Genomic DNA, 15,765 nt, shown 5'->3' with positions numbered 1-15,765 from the left:
AGAAGTCCACAAATTTCGCAAAAATCGCAAACGAAAACTTTCATTGCTAAGAAAGAAACAAGCTAACAAATATCGCAAGACTAATAAGAATATCAAATTCCGCAAAAGAGTAAAGGTAAACAAGGCCCTTTAACGGTCCGCAAATTTCGCAAAAATCAACAACAACAACAACCAAAATTGTTCCAATTTGCAAAAGTTCAGACTTGTAAAGAATAAAGGAAAAGAAGGCCTTGGGTTTGCAAAAGTAAAAAGAATTGCCAAGAATTGCGCATTAAAAAGAAGGGCAAAAAGGGGCCACGACACCCGCACGTCAGTGTTTCTTCCCGACCCATAGATACAGGAGTGTCAAAACCCAGTGCTCACAGACGGGCGCAAATGTTAGCAACAAACGTAAACGTAAGTAGAACTTTTCATGGCCAAGAACCACCATAAAAAAACGTCCCAAAGTAACAAGAATAGTAAAAGGCGAAATCTGCCAAATTTTCGAGGCCCTTCCTTGCCTTTTCTCTTTCCAGCCCTAGAATTTTGTTAAATTTGCTATTCTTTGCGATATTTGTTTCTCAGTCTTTTTTCATAGCAAGAAAAATTCTTATCACGTTTGCGATTTATGCGAAATTTGTGTCATTCTCGACAACCTGCTTGACCTTTTTTATTAGTGTAGAATTTTGCTAAATTTATTATTCTTGCCATTTTTGCGGAATTTGTGACCTTTCCGCGGCCCTTCTTTGTCTTTTCTCTTTGAAGTCTGAAAACTTTGTTAAGTTTGTTTACTGTTGCTACTTTTGCAATATTTGTTACTCAGTCTTTTTAGATATCAAGAAAAATTCTTGTTTCTTTTGCGAAATTTGTAAAATTTGCGGCCTTCTTGAGACCCTTCTTGGCCTTTTCCCTTTCTAAGTCTAGAATTGTGTTCAATTTGTTATTCATGCTTTTCTTGCGATATTTCTTACCCTGTCTTTTTAGATTACAAGGATATTTCTTGTTACTTTTGCGAAATTTGCGACCTTTCCGAGGCCCTTCTTTGCCTTTCCCTTTGTAAGTCTAGAATTTTGTTAAATTTGTTAGTCGTGCTATTTTTGCGATATTTGCAATTAAGTGTCTCTCAATATTTCTTGGAATCACTTTGTTTTGCTAAAATTGCGAAAAAAAATTACGTTGCAAATTTATGCTACTGCGTTCGATCATGGGTATAGCTCAAATTTTCACGACTCCTTTGTCTCGCATTTTCCAGAAGAGACTTGAGCATAAAAACCAGACCAAATATTATAGAAGAATGACCAGAAAGCCTCAGAGTCATTTTAAAATTTTGATATATCGAACGTGGGTTATTATTTATAAAGGACTCTATTGTACTCATGTCATATCTTCAGTCTCTCAAGGGGGGGGAGGGGGGGGGGTCAATAGAGACGTTATTATCTCCCCGCATGTTTGGATTGCGCGCAGAACAAACAGGGATCAGCTTTATCACAGTATCCGGGCGCGTAGCTGGAGTCTTAGAAGGAGCGTTCGTTTTGAAATTGAAAGCCAAATGCGGACCGAGCACTGTCAGGAAGAAAAGGAAAAACTTGGGGCCAAAATACAAGTATTTCAAAACACGTTTCATTTCAAGGCACGAACGGAAGAAAGAGTTATAATTCTGCTTGTATGAATAAAGAAAAACTCTTGACAGATATAGATACAGAAAAGTTCGCTCTTATATTTGACTCTCCTGTTCTCATGTGTGTTTTTTGCGTTCCTTTCAATAAAATGATGTCTCAGTGAAACCAGAAGGAATAAAGAATGAAAAGACAGAAATTTTTCTGAGACTTTGTTAAAGGTACACGCTCTATGCGTCCGGTCATGGGTATTCATAAACTAAACGTCCTTGGGTGAAGAATTCCAAATAGAGTACGTGACAATTTCTTCCAAATCATCAGGTAAATCATACCTGATATGCATTACAGCAAGGGAGGAGAGCCTAGTCTCGCCCGTGGTAAACATTGTTATTCAACATGCACCAACTCAATAGTTCATGTATATTGCTTCGAACTTTGACAGTGTACCCAAGTCTTCTTAGCAATGATTATGAAGAATCTAAGCTACGACCGTAATAAAGTTAGCAGTTTTCTGAATTTTTCCAGGGTTTTCTGCAACCTCAACAGTTACGTTCCAAAGGTAGTCCGTCCGAACCCCTCAACCCCGCCCCCTTCCCCGCCCCTACTACGCGCCTGGTATCGTAGATAGAAAGTATGTTTTTACCTTTCACTTAAAGCTGCTGGCGAAACAAACAAACAAACAAACAAAACAAACAAAACTGCAATAGTCGGCGTTCAAACCTTTTCCTAACTCACACAAAAAGAAATAATACAAACTGGACCCTTTAAGGTTATAACTTTGCTATGTCAAATAAGGTCCGGTCACGCCCGAGTAGCCTCAGATTATCTTCACGATAAAGCTTCTCGCTCACGCTTTGTCGAGGCATCTAGCTCATCGTGACCACTTTCTAAGCCCTCGTTCTGACGTCCTTTGAAAACGTTCACTATATATTGATCGTAATCTGTTTCATCATTTTCCTGTCTCTCATTACTATTAGGATGCACTTCGTTGACGTTTCCTTCTACAGCCAACTCAAAGGAAGCGTTCTCGGCTGCTAGACCAGGGTTTTCATTTCCAATCACTGCCAGATGCAAATCGTGGCTACTTTCATCTTTCTTGTTTATGCTACCTAGTCTTTCTGCGCTAACTCTGACTGAGGGAGATGTGGTAAGTGAAGGCTTCCAACACAGCAAGGACATATAAACAGGCATAATGCACAGACCGTGAATAAGACCAAACCCGACGGTTCCAAGGAACATTCGGAAAAAGATTCGGAATATCTCGGACGCAGCAAATGCTAAGACGATCATTCCAAGGAAGGTACTGAAACCTAAACGATGCACAAAAAAATAAAAATAAAATAGACAAATAAATAAATAAAAAACCAAGGATAAGATCGAGCCGCACTATAGATTTCGCATATTTCTTTTCAATTTTTTACACTGGTGACTAAAATCATTTAGTATATACTAAAACAGTGGACAGTGTTTTTCGCGCTTTGATTGGCTGCTCAATCATTGAATATCCAGCGCTATTCTCGGCTTGCACTGTCACGCAATGAAAAATGAAAATGCAAACCATTCAATACAGAAGGACTAGAATCTGGGAAATGAAAAAAGATAAATATACAAAAACTCTTGCCAAGAATCAGGTCTGTGAAATATTTCAAATGCGAGATATTGGGCAAAACGGTTTACCTAAATTTATAAAGCTTTGTATGGAAACGCCATGTTGGTGTCCCTTTCAGGAACACCAATATGGCCGCCGAATACCAACACAAACATCTGTTTTCGAGTTTTCCTACTAATGCGTGAATTCTTCGCTTGAGGAACTCATAAAGATTACAGTAATATTTATTCTGAGACAAGGAATGTTTAGATTGCAAAATCTCCCAAAATCGGTAATGTTTTTAACCCACATTAGAGCTTTCCCGGCCGCCAGCGAAATGCCGCGTCACGCAAAATCCTGGAAATTCAAGCGTCCTCTCTCGCAAAACGAAGAACCCTTTCGAACCAAAAATTTGCTTATGTAAAGGTGTTTAGGTACTGTAATACCTCGTGAAAGTAGAAACTCAGAAGAATCGATAGTTTCTTAGTTTGATTTTTGGTAACGTCACGTGCAAGCTAAGAATTCACTGATTCGCCTCCAGTTCCTCCGAGCGAGCGACGCCAAACTGGCGTAAGTTACGAGCAAAATGGCTTCCCGGTTTGCCGCCATAACAAACAAGGAAATTTCACAAATAATCAAACAACCTGTTCCTGAAATACACGAAGAAGCTGACGAAATTCGGTTTGGGAGTTTTAACAGGTAAAGCTTTGTCGGTTTGACTTGGATTTATCGATGAAACCAGTGAAAAGGTTTTTTGTTTACAAATGCAAATGAAGCTTAAGTCTTGCGTTACTTTATTTACGTTACATGTTCAAAAATAAGCTTTAAATTAAATTTAATACTTTTTTTACAGAATGGTTTTTAATACAAAGAGAATTCACAACTCCTTTTCAAGAAATTTCCCCGAAAGAGCTGAACAAATACTTTCAAAAAGTTTTATTTGTCAACAAGAAAACACGACGGCCGTTCGGTCATTGCGCGCCAAAATTGTAATGAGATCGTTGACAACAGTAAATGAGTTAAAATATCATTTTTTTGCTCAATCATCTCACTGTTTTTGTATATACTGAAACAATTATTCACCGAAGTGGAGGTGACTAGTGGCAATTTTATCGAGCCGAGAAGAGACTAGGTAAATATCCACCACCAGCCACCGATTAATTGTTATCTATGCCTTCGTCGAATACTGGCATCATAAAAGTGTAAAATTTGATGTTCACGAGAAAGGTTGACCCACTAAAGGCTCCCTCGTGATTCGAAAGTAAAAAATCCCAAGCATATCCCTCAAATTACGCTCGCCGATATTATTTTCGCCGGCCGGTTTACCGTTTATTTTGCAATACTTCTGTATGTGACGTATCATGTTTGCAACCCATAGTGACCCGCCCAAATAGAGACGCATGCGTTCTTTGAACGCTTTTAAACTAGATTCGCCTGCCGTTAGTTTGATTATGTTCCACCGACATGTTGAAACCGATACTATGTGCTTGTATTAATAAAAAAGTAATGGTGTTACGTGAAGGTAAAGATCCTCATTTCACGACATTAGCTTCTAACAGTACTCATAAGACTGAGAAACGTCACACGGACGGTGCGCTTATTTTATCACCGTCGGGTGTTTAAAGGTATACGTGAAGCTACAAGGAAAGGAAAGAAGTCAAAACAAGAATTTGAAGTCACACCTGGGAATGGAACGCGGAACCTTCAGCACAAAACGCCGCGTACTAACCGACTTTGCTAGTCTTGCTCTCTCCTTGCTCTACATCAAAATAAAACTCTATAGGTAGGTTATTTAAACGAAGTCTTAGACTGCGGTTTAGGAAATCTTTGGACCTCCGGGTCCCGGTTGTTCAAGCGTTGGATAGAGCTATCCACAGGATGAATCACTATCCAGCGGATAAGTATTAGGAGGGTCTCAACATGTTGGTAGATTTGGCGGTTCACTGTAATTTTTTTTTTGCCATTTTGACGGTTGACGGATAAATTTTAGAGCCTTTGAGGGTTGACGGTTATTTAGTGAAAATTTTGTCCACGATCGAGTTCGAGTCAAAGTTAAGACTAAATTCTGTTTAAATCAATATTAAACTTCGCTTTTCACATATAAAATTTTGTCCACGATCGAGTTCGAGTTAAAGTTAAGATTAACCTCTGTATAAATCAATATTAAACGTTGTGTTTTGGAGGTTGACTTCGCTTTTCACATATAAAATTTCGAAATGTTTTATCATATAAGAAAGTTGTAGGGTCTTGTAATGTTCAGAGATAGTGTTTTTGAGAAGATGGCCAGTAGTTTTTCCAGTTAAAAGATTCTTCAGGAGCTACGTCCGTGAAAATCAGTTGAAATAGTGAGATTTGAAAAACCTTGAAACGTTTTGACGGTTAATAATACTCTACATTTTTGACGTAGACGGTTAAATTTTAGGCCGTTTGACGCCTGACGGTTAACCCCATTGAGACCCTATATAAGGGAAACCAATTGCGTTATCCACTGGACAAAGATACATCCAATGGATAGCGTTATCCAGCTTTTGAACAACTGGGGCGAGATCTCTTCCGCAGTGGGTTATTTTAAGAAGGCAAATGCTTTTATAGTCTTCACCATATGCTTTCATGAAGCTGTTCATCATAAATGGTTTTTAAATAAAGAGTTCGGCGAAATGAAAATGGCTAAGAACGCGGTTTTGTTACGCTCGTTAAATTCCCTTTAAATAAGAGGCCCTATTATTCCAGTTAAAACTAGGTGATCTCTAGGTGTCCTTTTTTGGAGCATTTTCGTTGTATAGCAGTGTCTTAGGTCCGTTATATGATAGGGTTGACTGTACATTGAATGAAGTTGACTTATCTCCCATAAGCACACTTGCACCCAGAGTACTCAGAGCATCTACCACTCGGTCATTTGCTGATAACTTGTTGGAAAAAACGTACGCATGGGCAATGTGTGCGCTGTAATCAACTGCAAACCCAATAGCCATAACAAGATTTATCATGGACACAGCGTTGAGTGACACACCCCAAATAACCATTAAGCCAAAAAGTTCACATATCAGAGCGGCAAAGTTGAACAACACGAGGATTGCCACTGTGCAGTCTACCAAGAAGGGACTGGTGATGACAAAGACTGTAATGGCAGCGATTATGAGGTTCCGTATAGTTTCACGTGATGTAATAACATACTGTTCGAAGAAAATAAACAAACGTGTAATGGGGAAGGCGCTGAGTTTGGACTTTGTTTCTAGATCTTCGCGAAGTGTTTGCATAGCATTTTTCTGGAATGTAGATTCATCGTTACCTTTCATAAAGCAAATAATGCGCGAAGCTTCTAGCGCAGAGCCATTATCAGAAAACTTCAGATCTTGAGCGAAGAATAAAAATTCTGTTTGATTGAGGAAGACTTTCAAAGCAGGCAAAAATGCTGAACCGGTAGTGCTAATGCCAGTCCTGTTAGCAAATAATGAAAAGTGATCCATCCACGACAAAGAACCAGCTAAATAATGTTCGTTGCTTTCGACAATATTCGTTAGGTTTCTGATAGCTTGCTGGGTGGAAAATTTCTCATAGCTGTCTTTTCCGGTTTCTACAATGCTGACTTCGATTGCAAGTTCAAAATGTTTTTCTTGAGCAGTCAGAAATCTTTTCAGGTAAGAATCATCCTTCGCCAGGATCCTTCTGTCGAATTTTTCCTCTACTCTTGTAACGCCGTATATTCCGACACCTAGTAACCCTAGTGACAGAATTATAACAACTACTTTTGTGGCAGGATGGGTCAAAAACCTGCCCCAGGTCTCCATAGCGCGATTTGATAACTGTGGGATCGGCTCGTCCCAGGCTAGCGCGCCCTCCTTTGGCTGAGGTGCTCGGCAGAATGGTAAGCAGTCTCGACGACCTGATTTTATTCTCTTTACGTCGTATGTCATGCTGGCCACGAAATAGGTGATGATCATTAGGTAGGAGAATGTCACTGTTAGAGCCGCATATGACAAAGCATAGGCACAGTTAGCGTGCTTTTTAACAAAAATGGGAGATATGTAAGTCAGTTGTGCCAAGTAATTAAGAATGCATGACAAGCGGATCTGGACGTTGGTTGTTAAAACATACAAAAATATAATGGGGATGAACAAGCATTGCTAAAAGAGAGCTGAATATAAGTGTTTTCATATTGAAAATAAATGATATTTACATTCTCCAAACAGACTTCACTTGTCTCTAAAAATTTCATGGTAATCACTGTCTTTATTTTCTTCATTGCGAGACTATCTTTGTCTTTATATAGTTGCAGCTGCAGTCGAACCCCGCTTAATACCTACACCTCATTATTACGAACAGTTTGCTTTGTCCCTGGGGAAAGAAAGCCCTCACATTTTCTCCAAATTCAACCCGCTTAATACGGACAACCCTTCAATACGGGTACTTTCTATGCTCCCCTCAGTGTTCATATTAAGGGGGATTGATTGTATTAAATTAGTTCCGTATATAAGTTTAAAGTTATTGCCCTTACTTTATCGCTGGAAACGAGGACGACGTACTAACAGCGAATGCCACAAGATCAGTCATAGTTGTCATGGTAACAGTGGCTCCTGAATGCGACATCACAGCCTTAATCTTTTCTGTTACTGACATGTCCCGTGGCTGTCGATCAAGTTCATCTACTAGAATGAACATGTCATCGATTCCAATCCCAAGAACCAAAAACGGCAACACGCCCATGAAACTGACGAAAGGAACGCGACACCACATGGCAAGGCCAAACGCGGATAGTATTCCAAGGGCCACAGCAAACACTCCTGTGTTAGCGAGCAACGAGTGACCGGTCAGCGGATTCAGGAACTTGCCGAGCATGACGCAAGCAAATGTGATCATTAGCATAAAAGTGATTGACACCAGAGTGATGTCAGAGCCACTGCTTTCAGCAATAGCATCGTCCTGGCTTCTCTCGCTTGAGTAATGGACTTTAAAACAGGAAAAATTACCTTCTAACGACTCCAGTTTGTCGATGAACTTCTTCTCCCACTCCAGAACTTTATCAATTTCTTTCTGGTCGCTAAAGTCATTCATTAGATACACCATTTGCAGTGCTGTGGCTTTTTTGATGGGTCTGTCCGGTGGCGTGGTGCCACCAAAAGTGCGTTTAAAGTTGTAAGAGAAGGTCCGGCCATTTCGCGTCAAAGGGCTTGAGCTGTCATAGGCTTTTGTTATTTTCCCTAGAATCTCATCCAGGGTTTTGTTATCGAGGTTGCTCTCATTAAACTGTAAAAATTCCAGCGGGTTAATTATCATGCAGTCGTCCTGTGTCTTTGCTTTGTCTCCTGACAGCGTGACACAGAATTGAGAGTATGATTCTAACTCCATAACTGCACGATGTGCCTTGAAAGCCTCCCGCAGACAATCAGGATCTAGGACATTCAGATGATAAGGAGACGCCGTTAAAAGGACGATTTCCTCACGAGCTTTTAATCGGAAGTATTTCTCGGCCCTGTCTAGATCCTTCATAGAACGACTACCTTGAGGAATATATAGATCTACTCCTCTGTTTTTTGCTTTGAACCAGACAAAACCCACTGAACATACACTTACAAATACGAGACATATTGAGATGATAATTAGCGGGTGCTTTGCGATTCCTTCGCCAAACCAGCCAAAGAAACGTTCCAGTTGAGTCATTAACCAACGACAGAACCTTGACCACCAGAAACATGGGCTGAACTTGGATGCACAGTAACCACTAGGAAGAAAAAACAAAGAATTCTCTGAAACGTTTGCAATAAAGGCGCTTTCAGATTGCTGATTGCTTTCCCTCCTTTATGAACTAAACAAATCTTCTCTTAATTGTTGAATGACTTCGAGGTAACTCGCTCAGAGAGGGCGCAGCAATCGGCTATAAAAGGCTTGAAATTTGGCGAAAAAACTCATCACCTTTGTAGTTTTTCATTGGAAAAACGGTTATTTTGTTCCTCTGAGTAACCAGAGAAAACATTTCGACTAAGCTTTTCATTGAGTATATCTCCCGGGGTATAAAAAAGGAGTTGTTTACAACATAGTTTTTAAGTTAGCCTATCTTCCTAAGAATTTTATAAATAGATCATTTTTTGTCAGTTTGCAAGGGAGCGGAATTCTGCAAATCCAGCTAACCGATTTCAAGGGCGGACTTTTTTGTGTGTTTGTTTGTTTTTTTTCAATACTACCCGCTAACCCTGGCGGAATAGGATTTAGAACAAGAAAGCTTCAGATAATGTGCGGTACAGCCGTGAAGAGGATTCGGATGTGGTTTGGTTTGTATATATCAACAACAACTGTATTTACATCAGTGAATCTCGTACGTAATGCTTGGTGAATTTACGTACTATACACCCGGAAAAGCGAAGCCTTGAGTGCTCACACCTGTAAATAAAAATACTCAACGCCATTGCCACTCTGGAAAATTGTCAGATCAGTAATACAAAAAGTTAATGTCTGTTTTAATACCTAGGTTAAAAAGTCCCCGAATCATGTATGTGGTTGGTAGCGAATACTTGTGAAACTTAATGCAAAAAATGATTTTATATAAATTTTGTTAAAAATAAACAGATGCTGCCGATTCAGTATAAAAATGAGGGCACATTTACGCCGGATGTGAAATCAGGCGGGCTACCCCGTGTTAAAACTCATCAAACTTTTAAAATGATTTGAACCGTCACTCGGCTGATGGCCCCATGGCTGGACTAAAAATAAAAATCCGAAAAAAGGAAAGATCGCAGACGGCATATTTTTAGTTTACTGTTTCCATTAGAGGTATTTGCTGAGCGATCGTACATCCAATTTCGCTACAGTTTTGTTCATAGTATTTGCCACTTTCGTATTTCATTTTGAAGATAACGACAATTTTTTTTCCGCTTTCAACCGCTTAAAGTATTTATTAAATATTTTTTCTGCAATCAAAAGGATCAGTTTGCGGGTAATTCTTATATTCTTAACACTACCCCTGTTAAAAACGGCTGAATTTACCATAGAACTTAATCTCTCATCAAAAGTCGCTCAAAACTCACTGGACACGACCAACCGAACAAGTAGTTGGTGAAAGCCCACAAACCTATGGTTTATCGAAACATTTAACTTGAATTGAAATTGTAGTCTGGTGACTGATAAAAAAAATTGACCTGGACAGGAAAATTGGCTGACTTTGCCATAAACTGGACAGTTAAAAGATGATGGAGCCCCCCAGCAAGGGCATTTGAAATGATGGAAGCCCCAGTTTGTTAGTTGACTGTTTAGTGAGTTTAAGTGAAAATAGAAAAAAAAAATCTGTAGATACCCAATATGGACGTTGCTCCTTGCTTTCTCTTGTTCAGAGGGATTGCAAATCACTTCTTGGCTTCTTGCTTCCATCTGGGAAAGCTAAATATCTGATTATTATCGGCTATGGATACTCTTCAATTGCAACTACACGGTACGTCTGCGGCGTTGACTATTTTCATCTCGATTAATCGATGTTTCAAACAGCTTGTGGCACTTTCTTAGGAAACGTATCTTTCGTGACACATTACGGACGTTTATGCAAATTTCTGTTGAAGCAAAACAATATTAGTTAGGCAGAGTGACTTTCCATTGGACGAGATCTTGGAGGTGTTACATTCTTTGGAATATAACGTCATGATCCTTCGGACAAAACCTGTGTACCACTTTAAGACGGAATCCATCAGGGAATTGAGTAATTTTAATTTCCAGTGGGCAAAAACCTTGTACCAGAATAATTTAAAGAATATTGCATTCTTTTTTACATTTTTCAAGGGCTAAAGATGTAATTGGTCATCTGTAATAACATCAAAGAAAATTTCTCTTGGGAGTCCGAGAAACTGAATGTCAAATTTTACAAGAATTGTGAAAACACAGGTAAAATTCTGAACATTCATTTTGTAAGATGTAATTTTGTGAAATTTGACATTCATTTTGTCGGGCTCCCATGAGAAATTTTCTTTGGTGTTATTACAGATGACTTATTACATCTTTAGCAATTGAAAAATGTAAAAAAGAATGCGATTATAAATAATAAATTATTCTGGTACAAGGTTTTTGTCCACTGAAAGTTAAAAGTAATCAATTGCCTGGTGGATTCCCTCTTAATAGATCAGATGACGCAGGTGCAAGGTATACACTTGGAAATAACGAAAAACAGCAGAATACATCAAAGACTACAGGCAAAACCCCCGGAAAACGAGACAAAAATCCTTTTATTAGGCGGGCTACCCAAAATTTCTTATTTTAACTTCTTTAGTGTGTTTTTTTTTCAGTCAGTCTGAGTTCTGTTTGGAAAGGGTATATTGATTGCATTAGGTCATCCTAACAAATTACGCTAAGCTTTCATAAAAGGTACGGATTGTATTTTTTTGTTCTGGTTTCAAACCTCTTTCATGCTGATCTAAATGGAAAAATACTTATTTGAAAGAAACTGGTAACTTTCTTTAACTGTTTAAATTTGTAAAAGATGACATGTGATTTTGACTGTCTGCAGCTTCCTGGCTTCACTAAACTCGTGGGATACAATTTAGCAAATGTTGCTCATGAAAAATAAAATGTGCTAAAATTAATTTTGTCGTTTCAGTTATTTGTTTCTATTCTATAGTAAAAACAACAACGTACCCAGGAAATCTGTGTTTGCATGTTGGTAAATGTAAACATTACATCTACATTTACACTGAAATTGATAAGATATCGCTCCAACTTTCACAAAACATAAAATGCAAAATAATCAATAAACAGAATAAATTGTATAAAATTGAATAAATGAAATGGGTGAGTATATGCACGAACAAATTGATGAAAACGGGATATTTTGAAAGATTATAGCAGGAATGCTCTAAGTCTTGTTCGTTTTCAATGTATATCATAGATGAGCGTAAACGAATAGTACACGACGTGAAAAAGTCTCCTCTGTTGCCGAAAGTACTTAGTTGGCCATCTAACATTATGGTCGACTGATAAAGAGTTACAACACGCAGAGACCACTTTGAGACCAATATTAACGAACGCGTATGCTACTAGGAACAATATCGGTTTCGTAATACGCTAAAACAGGTTATCAACAAACCTGACAGCTTGCATGAACTCAGACCTAAACAATTTCCGAAACTAGTGAGCTATGAAGGCCGAGCAATATCCCAGCAATATCGGCTATATGATAATAAAGATGATATCAATTTAACCACGCCGAACTGAAGAAACCTTACAAATGGTTTAATTTTGAATTAAATGCTCAGTTTTTCAAGGTAGACATCATAATGATCTAAAACAGTCCTCGGGAACTTGCTTTGAATTGTCATTCTGTTCGTAGCGCAGCCAGACGAGTACTATCAGATGTTGTGTAAACTTTTGACCTTTGCTACGAATACTTTTTCGTCTCTTCTATTAGTTCTTCGCCTGTGACATGTATACAGTGCGCCGATTGCCAGTCTTCGTGTAAGCTGCAGAATCATATTTTGTGGCTCTTTTTCTCATACCATATGAATGTGCCAATATCGACCATATTGACCAGTGTCCAAGCGGTTAAATGTAAGACAAAAATAGGTTTAATAGCTGGAATAGGGAACGGGAGTTACGCTGATACGTTCTAGGGCCCATCATTTGACAGAGTAGCCTGGAAATTGTACATGAGCCGGGTTGGCCTCGTTTGCCCTGCTGGTTCGCCTTGTAAACATGAGTTAACCCGTCAAATTCTTAAACTGCCTCCTTGACACTTTTTGCCTTATCGAACACTGTGATCCAAGAACATATGAATGCTGGTTAGGCCCCGTTTATAGCGAGAAAACCTGTCCTTGGTAGAAGAGTCACCCTGCCAGACGAGTGATCTTAAGCGAGCGTTTATATGAGAAAATGTTGATTCCTTTGTAAACAGCTCTCGCGCATGCCTTGATTGCCTCGCCTTGAATAAATTGACCCGGCTGGGTGAGCCAAAGAAAAGAGAAGACTAGAGAAAAGTTGACCCGGATAGGAGAGTGACCCTACATGCCTAGCCGGGCCACCCATCTAGTCGAGTCAACTTTTTGTTTCTCATGTAAACAGTTCACCGCGTTTCGTAAAGGAAATGTATGAAAAGTTGGCTCGCCCAGTGAAGCTTGGTTGGGCAACTTGTTTAAATATATATTTTTTGTGTTATTCTTTTGTTTACTTCTTCATCGCCTTGCCGTAAGGATCAGTTTGCCGTTTCATATTTTTGTACAAGTTTAATTGTACTGATCTAGCTGGTATACAACTGGGAGATCCGGCACCACTCATTGGTTTGTTGCTGTGGACTTGCTGACATTTTAGCGGGGCTCCCACGCGCGCGAAGCGCCCCTGGGACAGAGCCCCATACCCATAGATTATGGTCAACCTCTTTTCCTTTGGTTGTCACGTGATTGACCGAGCGTACGTACGTACGCGTCTACGGATTGTACGGGTGGGGTAGGGGAGACTATCAAAAGGAAGGGAGGGGTGTCTCAGGCGTGTCTTGCCAAGTCCACATCTTTTACATTGGACATTCACAATATCGTCAATTGACAGCTGTCAAAACAGGATAGCCACTGACCAGTATCCCATGACCATATCGCGGGCTCATGTGTCAATTCATTGAGGTGACGTGATTTATTTGGAAGCTGTCCGCTGACCAGTTAATTATTTTACTAGATCGCGATTAATGTTCAGTCTCATACTTTTTAGCTAGTTTGGGATCGGAGCACAGGAAAACTGATACACGTCAATGTTGTGATCCATTGACAGCTGTCAAATTAAGGTATCCACTGACCAGTATCACTTGACTGTATCGTGGGCTCAGGTGTCGACCCATCGAGGTCAAGTGTTTTTTTTGAAGTTATCCGCCGACATGGTACTGGTTTTCAAATGATCGCAGGCTGAAGTTTAATTTTTTTTAAAATTCATATGAAATATGTTGTGTTTATATGCCGCACAATTAAAATTTTGATTTCAAACTGACCTCGGACGCGAAAATTCAGTCAGCTGCTACAGGCAGGGAAGACAGTTGCTTTTGACTTTTCTCGCCATGTTCACGCGTTGGTCACGCTCTACGTCCAATGTTTATGCTCTGATTGGTCAAAATTTGACAGGTGAGTTCATGCGGAAAATTTATGCAGCATCTTGAATCTTGTTTACTTTGACGGGCGTCTGGAAAAGCGGGAAACCGGAATCCGGAATAGGAACGGGAATAGGAACAAGAACAGGAACCGGAACCGGAATAGGAACCGGAATGGGAAGAGAAACCTATATAAAAGCAGGGACAACATTTACCTTAATTTAAGTTAATCTGGATTTATAATTAATTCCTATTCAGATTATATACGAAAAATAAGGGAAAAAATAGAATTGGAACCGGAATAGGAGGGGGAATATAAACAGTGTATAGAAATATGAAAAGAAACAGCTATAATCGTGGTATAAATAAAAAGCCAGAGAAATAATTAAAGAAACAAGACAACACCCTTGAAATGTTAATCTAATTAACCTTTCTTTTTCTTTAGCCTATGACACATTGTGTTTCCGTGTCAAACATAACAGCGAACTTAAGCAACGAGAACGCTGACCGTCGCTTGATGGAGCGCTTCTGTCTCACACAACGAATCTGAATTCTTCCTCTTACCTTCCACTGTGCGAATTTGTTGAGTCAGAGCACCGAAAGAGAGAAAACATCCACTTCCAGTTTCCATTTTTAATGTCCTGGACGTCAACGTTCAGGTTGCTTATTAATGTCCCTATTGCACTCGGTTGAGGTAGATGAAGTGCTGGCTGGGATGGGGATAGGGGGGACGGGAGGGGGAGGAGGTACTTGTTAATACCCTTTTTAAGCTGAGGACTATCTATATCTGCTTAACTTCCCAATTTAGCACAGTACAATATATCTATGCAGCAAACCTGAGGTGTATGGCAGCCCAATAAACATCTCTGATGGGTGTCTCGTTTACACATGGTCTGACAAATAATATTAACATGTTATAACCTCCTTCCTGTGAGAGACAAAAGGAACCTTAAGATCTGACAAAGGGAATGCCAGCAAAAACGTCACTGAGAAATTGAATTCGGGTCTTAATTCAAACTATTCCTCATTAATTTCAAATTGTCCAGGCTTTTAAAGGTTGGGAAATGAAGCTGGAGACCGCGTCCGAGCTCAGAAAAACACAATAAAATTTATCGCCCTACGTTCACGTTCTCAAGAGAACTTAAGATTTGATCATTTACGTCGTAGTTGTGCATAGGCGGTGAAGAAATTGACAGAAAGCGCGATGCACTCGCAAAGCTGTTGCTTCCAGGTTTTTCTACCTTCTCGTTGCTGCAATATAAAGAGATTCGGGGGGGGGGGCATGATACCAGACTAGTTTTCTTATTTTTTTTTGTATAAATTGAATAAGAATTAGAATAATTTGAAGTAAATGATGTCCCTGTTCTTCTTTTGGGTCCCCTTCACATTACTGTTCCTGTTCCGTTGCCGTTGCCGTTTCCGGTTCCTGTTCCCATTCCCGTTCCTATTCCGGATTCCGGTTTCCTGCTTTTCCAGACGCCCTACTTTGACAGCTGAAGCTGACAGAGTTTTGTGTCAACTGTAATGTTATTGAGAGGCGAAACAGG

The 15,765-nt window shown here is 39.5% G+C and overlaps 1 protein-coding gene across 1 annotated transcript; it reads right to left on the bottom strand.

Moving 5' to 3' along the window:
- Positions 1-2,423: 2,423 nt before the first annotated feature.
- LOC140932821 (patched domain-containing protein 3-like) lies at positions 2,424-15,654 on the bottom strand. Its single transcript, XM_073382331.1, has 5 exons — positions 15,610-15,654; positions 15,055-15,146; positions 7,678-8,902; positions 6,041-7,169; positions 2,424-2,905 (listed from the first exon to the last, which is right to left on the bottom strand). Exons 1-5 carry the CDS (start codon positions 15,652-15,654, stop codon positions 2,424-2,426), a joined length of 2,973 nt encoding a protein of 990 aa, XP_073238432.1.
- Positions 15,655-15,765: the final 111 nt, after the last annotated feature.

Source organism: Porites lutea, chromosome 1, assembly GCF_958299795.1.
Source record: "Porites lutea chromosome 1, jaPorLute2.1, whole genome shotgun sequence".
Taxonomy (NCBI): Eukaryota; Metazoa; Cnidaria; class Anthozoa; order Scleractinia; family Poritidae; genus Porites; species Porites lutea.
The sequence above is the reverse complement of the archived record's forward strand: the minus strand, read 5'-3'. Positions and strand labels throughout refer to the sequence as shown.